The sequence below is a fragment of the Dromaius novaehollandiae genome, chromosome 7 (assembly GCF_036370855.1).
Source record: "Dromaius novaehollandiae isolate bDroNov1 chromosome 7, bDroNov1.hap1, whole genome shotgun sequence".
In the NCBI taxonomy this organism is placed as follows: Eukaryota; Metazoa; Chordata; class Aves; order Casuariiformes; family Dromaiidae; genus Dromaius; species Dromaius novaehollandiae.
This window is the reverse complement of record NC_088104.1, coordinates 43,505,772-43,526,123: the sequence shown is the minus strand read 5'-3', so window position 1 is coordinate 43,526,123 and position 20,352 is coordinate 43,505,772. Positions and strand designations below refer to the sequence as shown.

The 20,352-nt window shown below is 41.2% G+C and overlaps 1 protein-coding gene across 4 annotated transcripts in view; it reads left to right on the top strand.

The window, feature by feature from the left end:
- Positions 1-20,352, top strand: part of AGAP1 (ArfGAP with GTPase domain, ankyrin repeat and PH domain 1) — a 394,511-nt gene that overhangs the window by 202,162 nt on the left and 171,997 nt on the right. For all 4 annotated transcript variants that reach the window (XM_026104675.2, XM_026104674.2, XM_064515404.1 and 1 more), the window contains exon 9: positions 3,340-3,432. In XM_026104675.2, coding sequence (XP_025960460.1) covers positions 3,340-3,432 — 93 coding nt within the window. The remainder of the gene's footprint in view (positions 1-3,339; positions 3,433-20,352) is intronic.

The window sequence follows — 20,352 nt, the reverse complement described above, 5'->3', positions numbered from 1 at the left end:
CGTTTCGTAGCGGCTGCATGGATTTCTTTTTTTCCCCTGGATTTCTGGGAATGCTTGTCCCTGTTTGGGAATACTTGTGGGTTATTAACTCCACTAGATGTCAGTGTCATCCTAGAAACGGAAAGCAGAGTAATAAATTTGGAAATAGTCAGAACGGAGAGCTGCTACCGCTTCTGTCAAAAGCATTTGCCAACCGTTTCTTGTCTTGAGCGTGCGTAAAATGCGACGAGGGCTGTTTAGGTGTAGCTGACATTTGGAAAACTGGGGATGTTTGAAATTTGAGCAGGTGCAAATTTGAGAAAGGGAAGGAAGAGAAACGTACACATCCGCAGCCGAGGAAAAGGTTCGAGAAGGGTTTTAAGGCAGCCGTGTCTGCTCTAGACAAATAGACTAAAGCTCTGGTTTGCAATAATTAATAGCTTAGCGTGAGAACCGAACGTGCTAGTATGAGAAAATGTTGACAGTTGTCTTCACGTCTAGTATCTGGGGACAAATGGGGGGGAAAATAAGTGCTGTGGTTATAAACAAAATAAATTTTGCTTTTTATGAATTAATTTCGTCTGTTCAGATCTGGACATATCGAACGCTGCTAAATAAGTTACCATGTAACGCATGTGCTGAAGTATTTAGCATGGACTCTGCTGTAACAGAGATTTTGTGCCAGGTCAGCCGGGTTGTAACCTGGAATTATGCAGCTGAACGAATAGGTGACCTGTACCTCTGGTTACATGTATTTATGAACAGAGATAGCAGTTGAAATTATTTTGTTGTGTAGCTCTGGGTTGCTCTGCTGTGCTTGTTCCCTAAGCTGTCGCTTGCATCTATCACTTCAGTTTCCGTTTGATTGCCGATTGATCCTTGTTCCCTAGAACGGGGGGTGTGTTTAGTTTCCTCCATGAAGGTCTTCTAGTTTTGGAAGAAAATTGGGTTAAGTAGCAAATAGATGCGATTGTCTTAAATCTCTCATGGTGTTTGAGTTGAAATAGGGTTGGGAATTTTAACAATGTTACTGCATATAATGCACTTAAACATTATCTGATCTTTATGATTTCACTGGCTAGGAGTATTTTCTGCCAAGTAATTGTTGCAATAGCTGACTTTCTACTTTGGAGATGAAATAAATCAACAAATAGAGCAGGAGGCTACATGTCCTGTGTTTTATGCCTGGTATTAAAAGGAAGAACTAAGTAATAGTGTATAGCAGAGATGAAGATTTAAGATGCAAATAAGGTAAACTTCAGTAAAGAACTAACTACCTACTTACCCAGTTACGTATGGGGTGGATGAGCTCCTGGTACAGTAAGATGCATCTCCGATCTTATATTCAATATTATCTCTCTTGCATGATTTTAAAATTGCAAGAATGACTGGTTTTGTTAAAATGACCCCTCTATCTCAGTATCTGCTATCTCAGGATCTGTTATCAGAGGTTCAGTATTCTTTCCTTTCGGTTGTCTGAACTGTTGGTACTGGGATCTGGTCGTGCCCAAACTCTCCCGTTCCCCTATAGAAAGGTGCTGTTGTCTGCAAGTTGTTTTTATACACGGTAGAGCCTGACAGAGTTCTCCCCTTGAAAAATTTGTGTATTCTGCGATTGCAAGCAGCTATAACAATTTACCTCACAAATTCCTCGGTTTCTATACTCTCAGCACTTGACAATGTTTTGTATATAGTTATTTCCTTCCTATGCACAATGTATTATTTCCTGATGCAGTTACTTTTATGGAATAGAACGTGTGATTCTTTTTTTTTTTTTTTTTTTAAATCAGCTCACAGATATTTAGTTTGCTTTTCAGAGACAGGATCCGTTCTGAAAAAAAAGTCAAATAGAAAGAAACATTCAAGTTGACAACTTCCCTCCCAAGGAGTTGGCTACCTTCATTGAGTTTCTTTAAAATCTGTCACTTACAGCCGCTTCGCCCTATTGAAGCATTGTTTTGTGTTTTATTATGGGGAAGTGGCACTTTCAGATTCAGAAATCTGTCTTGAAGGAAGAGGAACAATAGTTATCTCGAACGCTGGATTTCATCCCTCCCACTTGTTTTGCTTGCTTTCATTTATTCTTTGTTTAATTCCCCGGCATGTCATTCCATCGCCCCTAACCATAGTAACTAGTGATAGGAGCCTGCTCCCGGCAGAGCCGGGGAAAGCGCAGGTTCCCCGCTGGGTAAATGTGTTGCTTAGAATGGTGTTATGTGAAGTCTTCCTCTGCGGGGCTTTTTCCCTCCCCTTTTCCTCCCCTCGCCTCCTAAAGCAACTGCTCCGGGCAATTTTATTCCTTCCATGCCTTTTTTCTGCCAAACGGTATAATCTGGAAAGCAGGTGTACAGAGCGGTGATTTTAATCTTGCTCCTAATTTCAGCGTCTTTGAAACGTCTCGTTGAGCTGCCCTGAAAATCCGAAGCAGTGTCTGGCGTTGCTCTGGTTTTCATTAGCTTTCCATTGCGGCGCTGGACGTCGCAAACGTATTCATTTCATGTATCATTGAGGGTTTGAAAAAGCACGGGAAAATGTTTCCCCGTTTTCAATATTGTGTGAGTAATGCTCCTATTGAAAAGTAATGGAGTGAAGTTGTCACTTGTCAGTTCAGCTATTAAGGAGGATGACTCTCAGATCTTTTTTCCGTAATAAAATAAGTCTGTCAAAATTGCTACACTTGTGCGTTCTTTCACAATAATGGACCAGCATCTAAACATCATCTTAAAATTCATGTATAACTTTATAAGGTCATGAAGGAAGCCTTGTGAGCCCCTGCTCTGAAGGCAGGTCTAGCTCTAGAGAAGACCAAGTGGAGGCAATTGAGTTTTTAAACACTGATTCAATTTTTCTTATCCTGTTTTTTCATTCTGTTCACCTAACTTTTCTTCAGCATTAGTCACTCCCCAAATCCTGGAGCGCAAACTTTCTCATCCAAAAGTAGTGTCTTAAAAAAAGTTAAAATGAATGTAATGAAGACAGCAGCATCAAATCATGTTTGATGCGAGACAGACCATAATTGAGTATATACAGGTGTGTATCGGGTTTCCTCAATGAGAAGGGGGAACCTTTGTTCTTCTTTGGACCCACTGTGAAAGACTGCTCTGATCTGTTGGGTCTTTGGGCAGTGAAATTGTAACTCATTAAAGCTAAATGCTGTTTTAAGCAAGTGGATGGTGAAAGGCCAGAGATGGTGTTTCAGAATTCAAATTTGGGGATAGTCGTGTAGTTCTGTAGATTCCTTCCATCCCTCCCAGATCTATATGACTGTCAAAATACTTCTTTGTAATTGCTATTGGGGGGGGCATCCTCTATGTGAACTGCCATAGTTAACAGCACGCAAACTTTCTTTTTGCTCTGCAGTCTCGGAAAGGGAGCGACCCAGACAAAGAGAAGAAGGTCCTGGAGAGCAGAACAGATAGCATCGGAAGCGGTCGTGCAATCCCAATTAAACAGGTATGCTGAAATAGATATACGTATACATATATATCTATATCTATGGGTTTTTTTTTTTTTTTTTTTTTTTTTTTTTTTTTTTTTTTGCTTTCTGTAGTTGGAGAGACACCTCGGGTCTTAAGCTCGGTGGTGCTGGGCCTGTGCGCCAGGATTTGTTTGATGTGCTCTGGTGATGAATGTGGAAGTCACTCACTTGACATCAATTAGGAGAGGTTCCTATGTGTATTAAAATAGGATCATTAGAATAAGAAGAGGGAAAATGTGACAACAGGCCTAATGAAGTGCAGTCTGCCGGCCTGCATATGGAGCGCGTTTCTAGGTTGCGCTGGCTTCAAAGCCTGCCTTTGTAGAGAGCGCTTTGATTGGGCCGGTTGCTGCCAGTCGACAGGGGTAAATCAGATCGCTGTACAAGAGCCCCTTGTGATCGCAGAAATAGCCTGATGTGGCCCTAATTTGCTATCGCAGACGGACATCTGAACACAGTTTCAGGCTGGTTTGCAACAACGAGGCAATTAGTTGTGATAATCATAGCCGGTGTGTCAGCTGTGCGCTCTTGTTTGTAATTTGCTAATGAAGGAATTGTAACTTTGATTAGGTTCAGTTTCATTTAGACCTTATTATATAAGAGAACATTTACAGCTGTAATGTGTGGCCTTAATTAAACTTCCTCATTACACAACAGGACTTGAATTCGAGGATTTGTTTTGGTCTGTTTTACTAGCCGAGATGCACTTCCATTAGCCCGGAAACTGGATGCTAAATCGTTGCTGCAAACACTCCTTTGTAAGGCAAAAGCGATACTGGAATCTAATGCAAAGTATTTGGGCGAATGAGATGAATTGCTGTTTCAAATTAAATTACACTGAATTGGTGCGGTGAAGAGCCCTGGGCTGAGCGTTTGTATGGGATGCTGCGCAAATAGTCTCTCGAAGTGTTTACTTTCCTGGGAGCTGCTGTGCTGTAGCTAGCATAAATGCCAGGTGAAAGGAGCTTATTTTCTTACTGCCTAAGCGTTTCAAGGGGTTTTTTTTGGCTGCTTTCCTACCTTCCGGTGGGTCACTTGCTGCTTCCTCGGTTGCTTCTCAATCTTTCCTCGGTCCCTGCATCATCTTTTCAGGTAGCCCTAGTTCTCCTGTTTCGGGGTTGGGATTTTTTTGTTTTTCTGGGCAGAGGGAGATGAGACGTGGGAGGCTTTGAACTCTTAATTACTTGTAGTGATTTTCTTTCCTGAAAGGCAGATAAAAAGACTTTTTTTCTTCGCCATCAGAGAGCAAAAGTGCTGTCATCTCTGTGAATCGGCAGCAGACAAATTTTAATCAAACACACTGTGGTTCGGAATAGCAGTTTGAACCCAGCTAAGCAATGCATTTGGCACTGTGCTCAGGGGAGGAGATTGCAGGCTTTTGAAACAAGCTGCAATGGGTAACGCTAATTAAACAAAAGTGCCTGTGGATGCAAATACAAGTGGAAAAAATGAGGAGTAAACTTTTCGGGTTTGATTCAAAGTGTGCGTACTGTTCTCTTCCGCAGTTCAGTTGTGTGACATGGATTCGATTGAAAAATGTGCTTGTAAAAAGCCTGTCTTGCAATACCTTTCCTAAGTGTAAGTGTGTGCTGCCAGGCTGGAATAAAATATCCCCTGCAATCATCCTGAATTTCTACACTGAAAAATTCTCCTTCCATCCCCTGCTTTGCGTACTGCAAAGTATATATACTATACTTCTGTCTGTCCTGTTGAGTAAGATCAGTCTTTCGGGAACGTGTACTTTTATTATTAATCCCAATTGTGGAAATTTCTTTCTGCCAAGTATAAGCAATCCTCAAACTATTTCAGAAGGCCTTTAGTTGGCAGCTATATCCTATTCATCAGGGTGCTAGCAGAGGGGACGTTGAGTGGCCTGCAGTGTTGTGGACTGCTGCTCTCGGTAGTATTTTGCACCATCCTTGTGTGTTAAGGGAATGAATTTTGGAGCTATTAGTTTTTTTTTTTAGTTTGCAGATAGTTTTCAGTAAAGATTGGAAGACCATCATCATCTAGCAGTTGGAAGAAGATAAGATGCAGTAGAAAAAGTACTGTGTTTGATTGAGAAAAGATGCTTCATAAAATAGACAAAAGCAAATAACTTAATGCTTCTGGCCCAGGGCAAATGAGTGTTAGATGTGGTGAAGATCCTTTTTTTTTTTTTTTTCTTCCCCTTTTTTCCTGGGTGTTACTGAATGCTAGGAAGGAGATGGAAGGGAACATGGTTATTATGCACCGGTCTGCAAGAAGTTCACGCTTTGCACAATACCCTAGCTTATAGTAGTGAATTCCTACATAATTCTCCTATAACTCTTTGCTTAAGAAATGACGGGGCAGAGAGAAATTTATGCTGAGATGTTTCTTTTCTTGTTTGTTTTTTAAATATGTTCTCAATTGAATGCTGCTTTGACCTGCTCATATACTTCAGTTATTTTCTGGGAGCAACATTTATGTTCCTTTTTTTTTCTTTCTTTTTTTTTTTTTTAAAAACGGAAACATCTAATTGCAAATGGAAATGCAGTGTGCATTCATACTGAGAATGTTTCTCTACAGTGTAAAAACATATATACTAGTTTGAAGTGGTGTTTGATTGCCAGCTGTATTGTTTCAAGCTGACATCTATCTTTCACCATGGGAAAAGGTCCCTGAACGTTGGGCAGGGGAAAGCTAATTGTCTGCCAGACTGCTCAGGGCAGCTCTTAGCAGCAGATCTTGGGCTCCGGTGGCATTGCGTTAAATTGCCAACCTGCCTGTGTTCTTGGTGGGCTCTGCTGGTGCAGGACATTTGGAGACTTCTCTGGAACGATAGGAATTCCTGTAGAAACGATGCTGTCTTTCTGCATTTTAAGGATTTGCAGTGAATAAGACAGATGTGCGAAGGAACTTTCTGACCTGAAAATTTTAATAATCCATCATGCTACTGTGCTTGTGGGGGCAGTATTTTTTCAATAGCAAACCCCTTCCATCTTGATGTATGTCAGTGGCAAACAAATGGTCGCTGGGCCAGAAAGAGAAATCCATTCTCGGGAAGTTCAGTGCAGATTGCAGTCTTGCTGTGGAAGAGTTGTCTCATGATATTGTTTAAAGATTTGTTTCTCCTCCTCGGCTTTTCAGCCCCCCTGTTTTCCAATGCTTGTCCTCCTATTAGCCCAAAAGTCACCTTGCCACGCTAGCCCATGCTGGAACCGAGAGTAACCTCCAAGGCTGGGACAGGTCCCCTGGCTGCAGGGTTGCTCTTTAAGGCGCTGAGGAGCGTAATGCCTTTGCAGCTTTGTGCACGTACTCTTTTTTATGTCTTTGGGACATCTTTTAAAGCATGTAGCAACTCGGCCTTTTTAATATCTGTTGTCAGTACTTTCTTTGACTCTTCATAGGTTCTTATGCTGTTTGTACTGCAGTAACGCTTTTTGAGAACCGTCAGCCAGGCTGTGCTCCTGGCGCGTGGCACCTTCTCTTCCGTGAATCCAAGCTCGTGGATGCAGATCAGTGCGTCGGTGGTGTCGGTTGTGCAGTGGAGCTTATTAACAGATTTACCTGGGTGAGGGGAAGAAAACAGCCATAGGAAAGTTAGGGTTGAAACTCTAATACAGTGAATTTGGGGTCCTCATTATCAAAACATAATTTAAAAAATCTAATAAGAAAAAAAAGTCTTATTGTTCAGATGTTGAAACCAGTGGTTTGGGTATCCAGTGTATTCCTGCTGTCCATAGGTGACTGCTATCCCCCTGAAGTCTGCCAAAAATCAGAAACGGTATTTCTCAATGTAAAAATCTGTCCGTCGGAGATTGGAAGCGTCCTTTTTTGAGGAGAGAATGTGAGATCTTCTCCGGCGCTGGAGGGCATGCCGAGGGGGAAGGCAGGGCTGGTACGAGTCAGGGGTGCTTGGGTGGTGGGGAGGGAGCACGGAATAACCGTTCAAAAGATCAGCTTCCTAGGAAGTCTGGAAAGCCTCGTGAGATGGGTGACGGACCTAAACTCCTCATCGGCCACCAAGCTTTCATAGATCAGGTCTGTACTGCTGCTCTTGAACCAGTGTAGTGATGGTGCTGTGTTGCATCAAAGTGGTTTTTTGTGTGGGTATATATTTAAAATTCTGGGTGTGTTTATGGGCAGTTTAAACTGATAGAGGATGGTTTTTTTCCCCCTTATAATTTGTAATTCTATACTACAGCCTTTCTTTGACACAAATACCACTCGTAGGCAAGTAGAGTTATGCCATTGGTTTTGCAGTGGAGACTTTGGCCTAAGCCGGTTTAGCCTGAGAATCGCATCAGAAGTGATGGTGACGTGTCCTGGAGAGCATCTGCGTGGGTGTTCGGTGGGTCTTTTGGTCAAGAGAAGCTGAGTTGTACCCCACTCCTTAATTCCTGTTTTCTGTCCCCAAATTCCAGATAGTTTTGGGGAAAACAGGCTCAGGGAAATTGTTAATGGACTCCTGCCTTGTAAGGAAATACCTTGCTCCGTCATGGTTTTTCCCTTAATGTGAAACACTGGTTCAAAGGGGTTAATCTTATTTTCTCTGCCTTTTCTAAATGTTAAAAATCACTTTTCACTACAGCGCTAAATATGGTTTTATTAGCCTGAGCCATTTTAAAGCTGTCCTGAACAACCTTCTTGTTCCCAGCAGAAACGCAGAACACAAGCAATGCCAGCTAAGTATGTTTTTAAGACGTTTGTGCTAACTTTTGCCAAAAACCCTCCAAGGTGAGTGAAATTTCGAGAAGTCCAGTTTCTCAGGAAAGTGGGGGGGGAAAAAAAAATCCACTATAAAATGAGAAGCTAGCTTTCCCCTTCCTATTTAGGTGTATCAGCGTGCCTCAAATTTCTGTGCTTTCAGTGTCTTTTGGTAATTGTGAATGCTGTAATTTTCCAAAAAGAAAAAAATTCCATCCTAAAATGCTAAGATTGTCTGTTTAATATCTTTCAACTTTGGGGAGGTTTTATAAGAGACCGTGCAGAGATATCCCTCACTTTAGCTTCATTTACATGTTACGATCTAACTCCAAAATGATTGCTTTCCAACATAATTGCTTTTTTCCTGCAACCTTGCTCATATGCTGTTTTAATTCCCTCTGCTGATCAACCGGAGTCCCAAAATGTCCAGAACAATATCGACCCAAAGTTAAAATCCAGAAAAAGTTCTGTATTTCCGAGAAAGAGGCGCTTATGTTAGAAATATTTATGCTGTCTTAGATCTTCTGATGCTGCAGTTGAAGCAAAGTTGGGGTGAATGGCTTTGCCGAGCTGGAATATTCTCTGTTCAAAACCATTTCTTCCCAGAACGAAGGCTTATTCCCTGGCTGCCTGAGTGAATATTTTGAAGTACGTTTTAGGCTATGCATTTTAGGGTGGTGCACTTTCTACTGTGTTTTTTGTTGCAATGCACTTTTGTTTTCTGCGGTCTCACTGAATCTTTATCAGTAGGGCATATTCCAATAAAAAAAAATCCCAACAAGAAAAATAAAAGCAAGAAGCTCAGCTCAGCGGTGAGTGGGCTTGTCATGTATTAATTTTTCATTGCTGTGGAGAATTGTACATACATAATCACTTGATTGCAGTGGGAGTTAGTGAGCTCCTATGGTGTCATTTGCATAAATCTTGTTAAGTCAATGGCAGTTAATGAAGTACAAATGAGCCTGGAGAAGGTGACATGCAAATCGTGGGTGGCAGATGGGAGGTCTGTTTTTGGGATGGCAGCTGTGTGCGCTTTCTTTTTTTCCCCCTCCTTTCCCCCCCCAGATTAGAGTGTAAATAAATACGTAAGAGCTGGCCTTGACTTTCTGCTTTCAGAGATTCTTGTATTTGGCATTTGCGCTTAATCACAGATGCTCATATTATTATACAGCTGAACTATGTAACCTTGACTGTTCTTTTACCCAAAATTGCGATGCTGGAGCTTTGGTCAAAATAAATGTTGAGAGGGTACCTGAAGCCTTTGCTTACCCTGGGAAAGGCTACGCATCTGATGCCCCCAAATTCCTGCACAGGTCCTGGGTGCGTCATCTAAGAGTAGCGTACTTCAAGTCTGCCTCAAAAATAAATTTTCTAGCGCTTAGTATCGCACTGACGACATAGTGGGAAATTTGCCACCCGTGACTTGCAAAGGTGAACTTCAGAATCCATGCACTTCTGTCCGTCTGCAAATGGCTGTGTTAACGGAGAAAGTTGAATATCTTACTCAGGCTTTACTCCAAAAGCTTTTAGGTGATATTTCAAATGACCTTCTTTGCCTGCCAGTTTGAGATCAGCTATTTTGTCTCTGACTCTGAATTTAGAAAGACAAATATTTTTTAGGTAACATCCAAGATCGCTGTGGAGCTCTCAGCAGATACCACGGCAGAACTTCGTAGCTGAAACACTGATTTCATTTTTCACAAAGAATTTGGATCCTGCACGCACATGTTGCTGTCTTTCCTTAAGATGGGTGTGGACAAAATTGAGACTTAGAATGTGCATCTGAATTTTATAAAAGAAGGTGGCGATAAACTTGGCAAAAAAAAATGCTTTCAAAAATGTTTTCAACAGAAGTCCAACTTCTTTGCATGGAAAATGCTGCTTCGGTTACGTAACTTCTGAAATATTGGAAAAGTTGTGCTGTGACTTATATTCCCTTATCAGCAAAATTTAAGGAAAAAAGTCAATTTGGGTACTGCTGAGAACTCTGACTTTTTTGTTTTAAGTCTGGCCATTGAATTGTCAGTTTTCAGCCCCTTTTCAGGTGCCGTAATCATAGAAGAATGCGACTGAAGCAGTTTGTCCAAAAGGTTTCCTATTCAGGGAAAATTTTCTGCTATATTTAAGGTGTACTGAAAAAGCCAAAGTAAGGAGTTTTTTCATTTAAAGTTTTTGCTAGTGAGTTCTTTTAATGCATATGTATTTATATGTTGAACTGGACACACAAATGCACCAGCTAGAGGTTGTTTTCTTTTTTAAAAAAAAAAAAAAAAAAAAAAAAACAATGAGGAAGCAACTCTAATGCAGCGACTACCAAAAATAAGAGGATTAAATGTAGCTTGCTTAAAACTTTGGTTTTATGGGACTTAGTTCCAGCATTCACTCTTGATATGGGTGTGAGGGGAAACTTTTCTGGCCACCTCCAGCCTGCCTCCATCAGCTCAGCCCAACTCATGCTCTACGGCGCCCAACTGTGCTATGGAGGGTGTGTGTGTGGGGGGGGGGGCGGGGGGGGGTCTTCTTAGATTGTGAAACTTCTTTTTTTCCTTCAGCATTTCAAGGCTTAGGCTATACGTAATACCTTCTGCATTTCTCCCCTAATTTCTGATCACTGAATTTCAGGTATAGCTTTTTTTTTTTCCCCTCCAAAATGAGTGGGGCTGTAATTATCTATTGTCTATCATCCTCTTCGCTGTTTGACTTAGATTAAGAAAGAGATGTTTAAAGCTTCACTTTTGGAGCTTTCCATGAATTTTGCCCCATGTTCTTTCTCTGACCTTGCGTCTGTCTGCCGTTCTGTGCCTCTCGGTCTCCGTTCTCTCCTCTCTTCGGTTCGCTACAGTAGTAGGTCAGTGTGACCTGTGCTGCCTTTTCTTGACTAGTTTTTTTTTCCTCTTCCTAACCTCATTTTCCTTTTTTAATTTTTAACTCCAGCTGGTGCTTTTATGCATGCAGTTATGTGTATAAGACTCTGGTATGGAATAACAATTTTGTGTAGTCGTGGTCTCTTCCCTCAAACCAGAAAGTAGCATCGAATCTGCAGTGTGTTTTCCTATAAAATAGCAAGAGCTTGTCTATAGAGCTGTTGGAGCGTTTCAGCAAGGGTCAATGGTAGTATCTTTGAAATAGGTTTTGAAAAGAAGTTGTGAGCCACATACAGTCAGTCAAACCAATTTCCTTAGTCCTTCTCACTAGCAGAAGAACACCGTAACGCTTCGGGCAAGTGTCAGAGCTGAGACCCACCATCGTCATCAACAGCAAATGCTTTTTGCAGCAGGTTTCCTGAACGTAAATGTTTACTTTGAGGCTACTGCAAGAGGGAACAAATAAGCACCCATCTGAGCATCTACTCTTGCTTAATTCATCCAACTTGACAGGCCATAAAACTGGTCTGGCAGGGCTGGGACTGATTCAAGACGCTCCGGCTAGTGTGCTAACAGGCCCTGGGACCCGGTGCTGAGCGCTAAGACTTAGCCTACTACTTCTCCCTTCTGTGTGCATACAAAATCAAGTTACATTTTGAGTTAAAAATGACTAATATATGTAATGACCAAGCACATTTCAAAACAAGGGCAATGGAAAACTTCTGGAGGACCCATGAAACTCTAGGATTTACTTGCCCTAATCATACCTCTGTGTGTCTCGTGTAATGTGTCTTTCTGAACAGATGTCACCTATGGAGCTCGGGTCCAGAAGTTCCTGCTTCATTGACACAGAGACCCAAGCTGTTACTATGCAGCTTCTGCTCTTTGCTGTACTCCAAAGGATTTCCCCAAACTCCTACTGCTTTAGTTCTTACTTATTTGTGTAAAGGGCGGTGAAAACTCTTCCTTCTCTTCACTTAGCTGAGCTTAAGGTTGCTTCTGATTCTCAGGCACTGCTATGAAATCGGCATTTTTGCAATTGCTGTTCGTCGGTTGCGGTGTATTAAACAGACTTAGTGCGTTCTCTTTGGGCTGAGTCAAGAGCAAGACAACACGTGCTGTTGCCAGACAGTTAAACGTTTCTTTATTCCTTAACTTTGAAGCATTCCTTGGAGTCTCTGCTGGCTGTACAGCAGGATATTTTAAGCAAGTGTATGATTTGTGCAAGGGTTAAAATTTTAGATGGTTAAAATTGAAATAAAGGAGTGCATCATTGTATTTAGAAAACCGTAACCTCGGATACAGCAATTGAGAGTATTTTTGAGAGTCTTAGAGTCTTTAGTGGTCAGTGAACTCTTGTATGCTGTACAGATGTGAAGAAAATATCACCTAAATGAACTGGTGCATCACTGGGGTTTTGGATGAGGGGGTTTAAAAACTGGAGCGCAGGGTTCAGAATTAGCAGCAGGTTTGTACACGCCGAAAAGAATTGTTTTTCAGTTAATCAGAAGATAAATGAAAGCAGACTTTAGTCTGAGCGCTCTTAGCAATGGATGGAATTTCTGCCGGAAAATTTGCTGCCCTCTGAATAGGATTCAGGAGGCGAATATCCATATCGTGCATCGCTCTGATCATCTGGGGCGTACGGCTTACCTGCATTTTCTGTGCTGTTTAATTAGGTACTTTGAACAACAGAGTTTAGGGTTAGGAACGAGACTGCTTCCTCTCAGCTTCTTTTATATAAAAGAAACTGATAAAATAAACAAGAGACTTGGCTTCTTCATGCAGATACTTCCTGCAAATTAATAGTGTTAACGTGGGTGCAATAATAGGAGATCGCAGACAACTAAATGCCAGTTTGAGATAGACCTATAAACAGAACTTGTGTCTTGTTGGGACTGTTTCCTGGTTTAAATAATCAAATTGGATGGAAATTTTTCCCAGCTCTTCCTTGCTGCAAAAACCATGTCACTGCTTGTTTTAATAAATGCCCTAAGTGGTACTAGTACTCCCGTATCTGCGTTTTTTTATTGCAGCTCTTCTCAGCAGTGTTTTTTCTGGTGGACTTGTCTTTCTCGATGCAGATTTTTGTTCCACCTTTAGGAATCTTGGCTCCTCTTCCACAAATCTCTCTAACTTTTGCAAAGCGTGGAAGAAAGAGCATTTACAAGCAAGTCTTAATTTTGCTGCTGCATCTTCCAAGCTGGCTGCTATCCTTCTGCATCGACTCCATCGAGTCACGTGGCCAGTGATCCGGCATCGGGTAAATCCACCTCTAAAGGACATGTCGAGTCGGCTTAGCCAATAAATCTGAGAGCTGAGACACCGTTGTGCACGCAGGCCTCTAAATAGTTGTCTGCAATCCCGTTCTGGTGCTTCTGGAGCGTGGTTTTGCAAAAGTCTGAAATGCTGCAGCTAACAAGGAACTGGCAAATGGCTTTGTTTTATTCATTTATATCTAGCGGAAGGTGTAATTTCTTCTGTCACACTTCTGTCTAATCACAATAATCAGTATCTAGATATGCCTGTGCAAATATGAGGGTGTGCTTCTTAGCTAAATACTCCTAGTGCTGAAATCTTCTGTGTAATTCCTCCGCAATTGTTTATAATCAGAACATATACATTTTGCTGTGTTTTTAATTAGTTGATTACTACTTTTAAAATGTTTTGTACTCGCTGCGGTTCTGCAAATTGTTAACTGGTAGCTACCAGTATAATTAAATATTTCAGAGCACTTGGCTATGGTTGCATTGAACTGTGAAGAAATAATGTTATATAGCCAATCAAAAAGAGATACTTGTAAACTCATTTAAAGCGTCAGAGTGTGTTAGGACTATCATGGTGATGCTTATTGCAGGAGAAATTAAAGATACAGTTTTGTGCTAAGAGGCAATACAGAAATTAGTTCCTGAATTAGTTGTTAATTGATTTGGTAATTCCCTCGGGTCTGCATGCTCTTTTTTCCTTTTTTGTTGTTGCATTCAGTTAACAGTGACTATTCCCAGTGCACTCGAAATATTTTTTCCAATTAGATCAAATGTGCCCTTACATCAGAGGAACGGCTATAGCTACACGTACCTGCCTAGAATAATGTTTCATTTGATTGCGAATGCTAATTTTTTTGTGTGTTTTTTTTTATACTGTTGCCGATTTTCAGATACTGTCCTAAGACAAGCGATAATCCTAAGTATTTGAAATGAAGTAACATTAAGAAGTTTCTTCCGCTTTCCTGGATTTAACAGAAATCTCCTGGGATTTCAGGAAGCTTGCTTTAATGTAGACCTCTGTGGCTCCAAGCAGTGGAACAAACAAGATGCACCATCAGATGTAAATAGCCTTAACTGTTAGGGTGCAGAGGGAGGGATGAGGTTTGTGCTCATTCAGAGAGAAAACAAAACAAACCCCCAAATCACTAGCAAAACTGCACATGCTTCTTTTGGAACAAAGATTCTGTTATTAATAAGTAGTTTTTCTTCTGATTGGTCTTGTTAAGTCGGAGGCATGCAGAGATTTGTGTTCTGCTGTTAAGGTCAAGACCTGCTATCCTCACGTCTTGCTGTTCTCTTCTCGGTGAACACTGTGAGCTGGTCTAGTACAGCGCTGGGTTGGATGCCCGGCAGAGCTGCCGCCCTTAAACCCTCCCCTGCCCCAGGCGAAGGGTAGTGCCCCTCAGACAGAGGGAACTGGCCCCTTCTCACCTTTAGCCAAAAGGCTGAGGTTTAGCCAGTTGAGGTAAAAAATCTGCTCAGCTGTCCGATAGGGACAATTCCCATTTCTTCCTCATCCCTCAAGCGGTCCGGTCCATCCCAGCAAGCCCACTGCTTCCTCTTGCTTTCTGGATTTCACTGTTTGACCTTCTGGAGATGTTCCAGGATCACAGAAAAAAGCTGGAATTAGGGTATTTGGCGTGCAAGGATTGAGCTTCTGCCCCATTTTTCTCAGCTGGTCTCCTAGTGTTTTGAGTCCCTGAAACATGAGCATTGTCTCCCCCATTGTATAAATTGCCCTTATTTTAGCTTTAAATGCTTGCAAAAATTAGCCTATTGTAATCCCAAAGACCACGATGAGCAGCTGGGAGCTGCTCTACGGAAATATATAAACTCAGGTTGTCGTCGACAGTATTTCATCTATTTCCAATTGACGTTTGTTTGGTAGACTTTTGAGATGATATGCAAGAATCGTAGAGACCTTGCTGTAATATTTTTTTTTTCCAGAAATTGAAGCAACACTAGTCTACATTGATGTGCCTATTGCTTTCAAACTTGCAAAGAGCTTTAAAGACGGTATTACCAATACATTTTTCAGAGAAATTTACTTTCTCTCAGTAAGTTTTAGTTGCATGTGACTATGGCCCTAAGAAGTTGCAACTGTCGATGAAGCTAGTAGAAGCCTCTCTGATCCTCACAGCTGAAACAGGTGATTTGTGGTACTCAGAAACTGAATTTACCAGTTTGACTTCAGGGTGGCTTGCTCATAACTCTTCCCAGCCTAATAATTTGTGTTTCTGGTACAATGCATGTGAGAGGAAATACAGTATTATAAATTGTACTAAATTTAACTTGATAAATAAATGTATTTAAGTTTTTATTAGTTTTTTTTTGCTTACTTGGGCACGATTTCAAAAATAGTATTCCATTTGTCTGTCTGACAACACCTCGAAAATGAACGGAAGGAGAACGTTCTGCCTTTTAAGGCAAAGATGGGAGGAATAGTAAGTATCAAACAATTTACGGAAAAACGATGGAAACTTTTGTTTTCTTCATTTTCTGATGTTCAAGTTAATGCTGTAAGAGCTCACAGCTTGCTTATGGCTACCAGTTGCAGATGCTGAACTTCCTCTCATCCAAATGTAACTTTTTTTTTTTTCCTTAAAGGTATGGAAAGATTACTGGCTTTGAGGAGTAGCTAATGATCCTCTAGCTGACAGATGTAGCTCTTGCACATCATTAGGATTCAAAAGCAGATATTTCAGCCTTTGCTTGGGATAGTGTCTTGATCGAGTTAAGCATCCTTTGAGAGACTGGGCGAGCAGTTTGGAAATGGGGAGGAGGAGAGAGCCAGGAAGCCTGCCTGCCTCTGTAGAAATGGTGAGGCTGGAGCTTGTCCTTTATTCAAAAATAACACACACGAATTACTGACTCTGGGTAAAAGGACCAGGTTTTAGGATAAAACCACTTAAGGACCTGTTTCCCAATGCTGCAAGAGGTTCATAAAATAAGGGACAAACAAGTAGGTGAGTCAGGCTCAGGGCAGAGAGGATTTGGTCTTTGGGGCTCTACCATGAACATCCTCCTGTTCTGCCCAGTGCCTGATGCCGTCAGAGGAGAAGTTCTCCCAAGTTTAGGTGCTTTCCATCCCTGTGACAGGGCAGCAGGTGAGACTGGAACCTGCAGGAGAAGGAAGCTCTCTCTCCAGGGAAACTGGGGAGAATTTCATCCCTTTGGGGTGTGCTGGTCCTCCTCAGTGTGCCAGCGTAGTGCCAAATCTGCAGCGCCTATAAAGGAAGCACAGAACAGGGTGAAGAGGCATCAGAATAATTTGGGGGAGAGGAGGAGGGAAGGATTGAAAGCAATGGAGGTATAAAAGAGAACATCAATAAAACAGGCCATAAGATGACTTTAAAAAATTTATTAGAATTTTCCAGTGCTGAAATCGTGTAATATATCAAGATGGCATCTCCACGTGACATGCTGAGATTGACAGGCGTGAGGTCACTGAGGTATCTTCGCTGTTGCCCTTAGGCTAAGGGCTGGCCCCCAGCCAAAAGCCATTGACTAAGACGGCTGTGTAGAGATACAGCTGTAATAGTTTTCTCCATGTTGCATCTAGAAAATGCTTACAAGCGGCATTCTTTTTTTTTTTTTTTTTTATTTGAGCCATCTATATCCACTCTGATAATTAAAAAGAACTGCAGAATCACTCAGTGGCATATTGAGTGCGCGATTTTATAAATGTTGAATGGAAATAATTGACCTTTAGCCATTTTTAGCAAATGAGATCTGGGGATGGCTTCATAGTCGTGATCCTTCCTTGAAACGTAACGGTTGGAAAGAAGGAATTGCAGCAAATCCTTCAGGACAGAGTTTTTCTTTCAAAGCTGTGCGTGTTGAGTGTCCGTTCATGGAAGCTCATCCAGGATATCGGTGCCAAAGAAACATTCCTCTTCTGCAGCTGTCCCTCAGTTTGGAGGGGATGTGCATACGAGAGGTGGGTATGGATAGATCTGCTCAAAGTCTGGTTGCCGGAGCTCTTCTGCGGGTGTAAGTGAGGAACTGGGATGGAGGAGTGACGTCGCTAGATGAAGCAGAACGCGTGTGACAGCGAGCGGGACTGCCTGGTAGACTTCGCTTGACACAGCGATTATTAATACGTCGTAAGGATGTTTTGGGGATTCCACCATATTTGTATGGTTGCCAGCAAAACGTTGACAGTTGCATTGTGGTTAATAAATTCATTTAGATTTATAAGCATTGTTTACAGAACCTGTTCGCCTGCTGAAACTCTAACAGCATCTGTTCCTTCTTACTAATTAACTGCTAATTACGAATGAGCTTTGTGTGTTTGTCAGTATAACTGGCTCATGCATTTTGTAAGGAACATTAACAAATTGATTTACATAGTGGTAAAGCAATCAAAAGAGTAAACTGAACAGCACGCATTTAAAGCCCTTTAGCCTAATTTTTTTGAATGAGGCAAACTTTGGGCATTATAAATATTTCTGTAATTCTTCCGCTACCTTTTAATTTTGTAATTGTATACGAATCCAAATCAGAGATGTTGGTCCAACATCCTTTGTTTAAAAGAAGAAAGAAAAAAAAGGGAAGGGGGCATTAGCTCCATAAGTATTTAGCATTTATGTTTGTCCAGAGTATAAGTAAAAAATTAGAAATAAAGGGGATGAGGAAGGAACATTGCTCTTTCTCGGTGGGTAGGGGTGTCTATGAAGGGTGTTTGCTACCATGAGTAGAACTGCTTTGATTGATATTCTGAAATACAAAATATGGAAGTCAACTGCACTTTCGTTAAAGTACTGTTTTCTCTGATCTCACTTCTATTCCTCAAAAACCTTCCGACTGCAGTAATTAGCAATATATCTATAGAGCAATCTCAGCAGCAGACAGGCCAGATGTTTGTGCTTAAATATTTTTGAATTTAAATGGAATAATTCAGTGGTGCAATTAAAAATAAAAAAAACTTAAAGTTTATTTTGCATGAGTTAAAAAAACAGATTTCTATTTAATATAAAGGATCATTCACTTTATAATAAATTCGAGTTGTGTGCTATCATGAGATTATATGGATATAATTCTTTTACAGTTGTCCCAGAGCTGTAAAGCTTGAAATGAGCATTGTAGTTAGTATTAGGGAGAAGCCTACAGAAATACACATTTGCAGGATTTAGTGTTCCTGCATAGTTTAATATAACCATGAGGAATAGATGGAGTGGTTTATGTAGAATAAACAAGCTTGATTTGCCAGACAAACTTGATTGCTTTTTTTATAGAATTTCAAAATTAGCACATGAAACAAACAACAGATGTAAAATATTTGGATTTCAGTGAAGCATTTTGATACTGCCTCGCTAAATCTTAGTTGGAAATTAATTCACATTCGTTTGGCTAAAACCTGTCATGTGGCTTAAAACCTTTCTATAAGATCATAAACAAAAGACAGAACTAGACCACAGTTTGAGCTGGATGGAAGAAAGATAGTGCTTTTTTAACATTAGGTCCATTTCCATTCAATGCTATCGTTAATGATAGTATTGAAAGTGGAGGCAAACAAATAGCAATCGAATTGGTAATCTATGCTATAAAGCTGAAACACCCGGAGAGAGAGAGAGGAAATCATGCAGGGGACAATGACTGGAGCTGGTGACAAAAATAAAATGAGATTTGACTTGTAAAGATGCAAGTCAGTTATTATCAACCAAGTAACTGTATTCTGTCCTAGGCAGTTGCATCCTGGAATTTTTTTTTTGTTTTGTTTTAGTGGTAGCAAATTTCTGATGAAACACTGGGTGCTGTCTTATGCCAGCAATATGTGTCTGCTTCAAAAAGTGCATTTCTGTCTTTGCTTAAAGTAATGGTGAAACCAAGGACAATATGGTAGAGTAAATGGTAGAGTAAACTGGGCAGGAAGATTGGGGTCGAACTCAGCTGAGTTAAAATCCCACTGCCCAAATTGTTGCTATTTTAACCCAAGTTCGGGATGTGTTTCTCCTTTAGTTTTTGATGTGTGCTTATGTCTAACCAAGATACTTGTCGACCAACGCTTAGCGCCTGGAAGGCGTTTGCTGGTTGGAGCAGGCGGGGGATTTAGGCTTGTGCACACAGACCTGGAGGCGGCACGCGCTTGCAAGTTTGACTTGGTTTTTGTATTTGAGCCATGAGTGCGAAAAGTGGTGGACATGCTTTGAGGATTAAAAAGCCACCGCCTTACAGCGGAAAGGAGATGCCGTGAGAAATGACGGGCTCGCCATTGGGGAGGCAGAGCCAGGAGGTGTATGCAGCTCTTCGGAGAAACACATGGATTAGGGGAAGCATCCGCAGCAGTGCCAGAGAGCAAATCTCACCTCTGTGGCTCTAAAGGCAGATCAATCTCTGGCCAAAGGAGATTTTGGACTGGCCACCATGGTAATCAGGTGTGTGCTAGCACTAGAGCAAAGTGAGTTCTTGTGTCAGATGGCTGCTTTTAAGATTAGAGGGGTAATTACAGTCAGTTTAGCTGAGCTATGACAGAGCAGTTGTAGCTGTGCAGGAATCCGCAGTATGTTCCCCAGGAAAACCCTTGCTGCTGTGCTCAGAGACGCTTGCGCACAGATGCGGCATGATAATAAGGAAATTATTTCAGGCCTACTACTAAGAGAAGGCTTTTGGACTTTAGGCTGTAAAATTTTCTCTATAAGGAAATAATAAAAGGTAAGTGATGTGGGCGTGCTGGAAAAACAGAAATGGGTCAGATGTGTACAACGGAGAGGTTCTGTAGGTGACAATCTGAGCACCGAGTTCATTTCTTTCCCCTCTATAACTAATATGATTCTTTGTCAGAAAAGAAAAATACCAAGACGTACGATTTGCGAATTGGTTTATAGTACAGTATATCACCCTATTATGAATGACAGTATTTAAATGATTGGGTAGAGAACTGGAGAACTGCTACAAATCAAGCAGCTAGATTAACATCTCATGGTCTCTTCTCTTGTGTGAATATTTCAGGGGGGAAAAATTAAGAAATCCTTGAGTGTGGGAGATGTTGGTAAGGAAAATCAATTAAAATAGCCAAGTGCAAGTAGTTGCGTTGTTTAGAAATTTGGCTGTCTGAAAGTGAGAAATATAACAATGTATGAGCAGAAGTTGA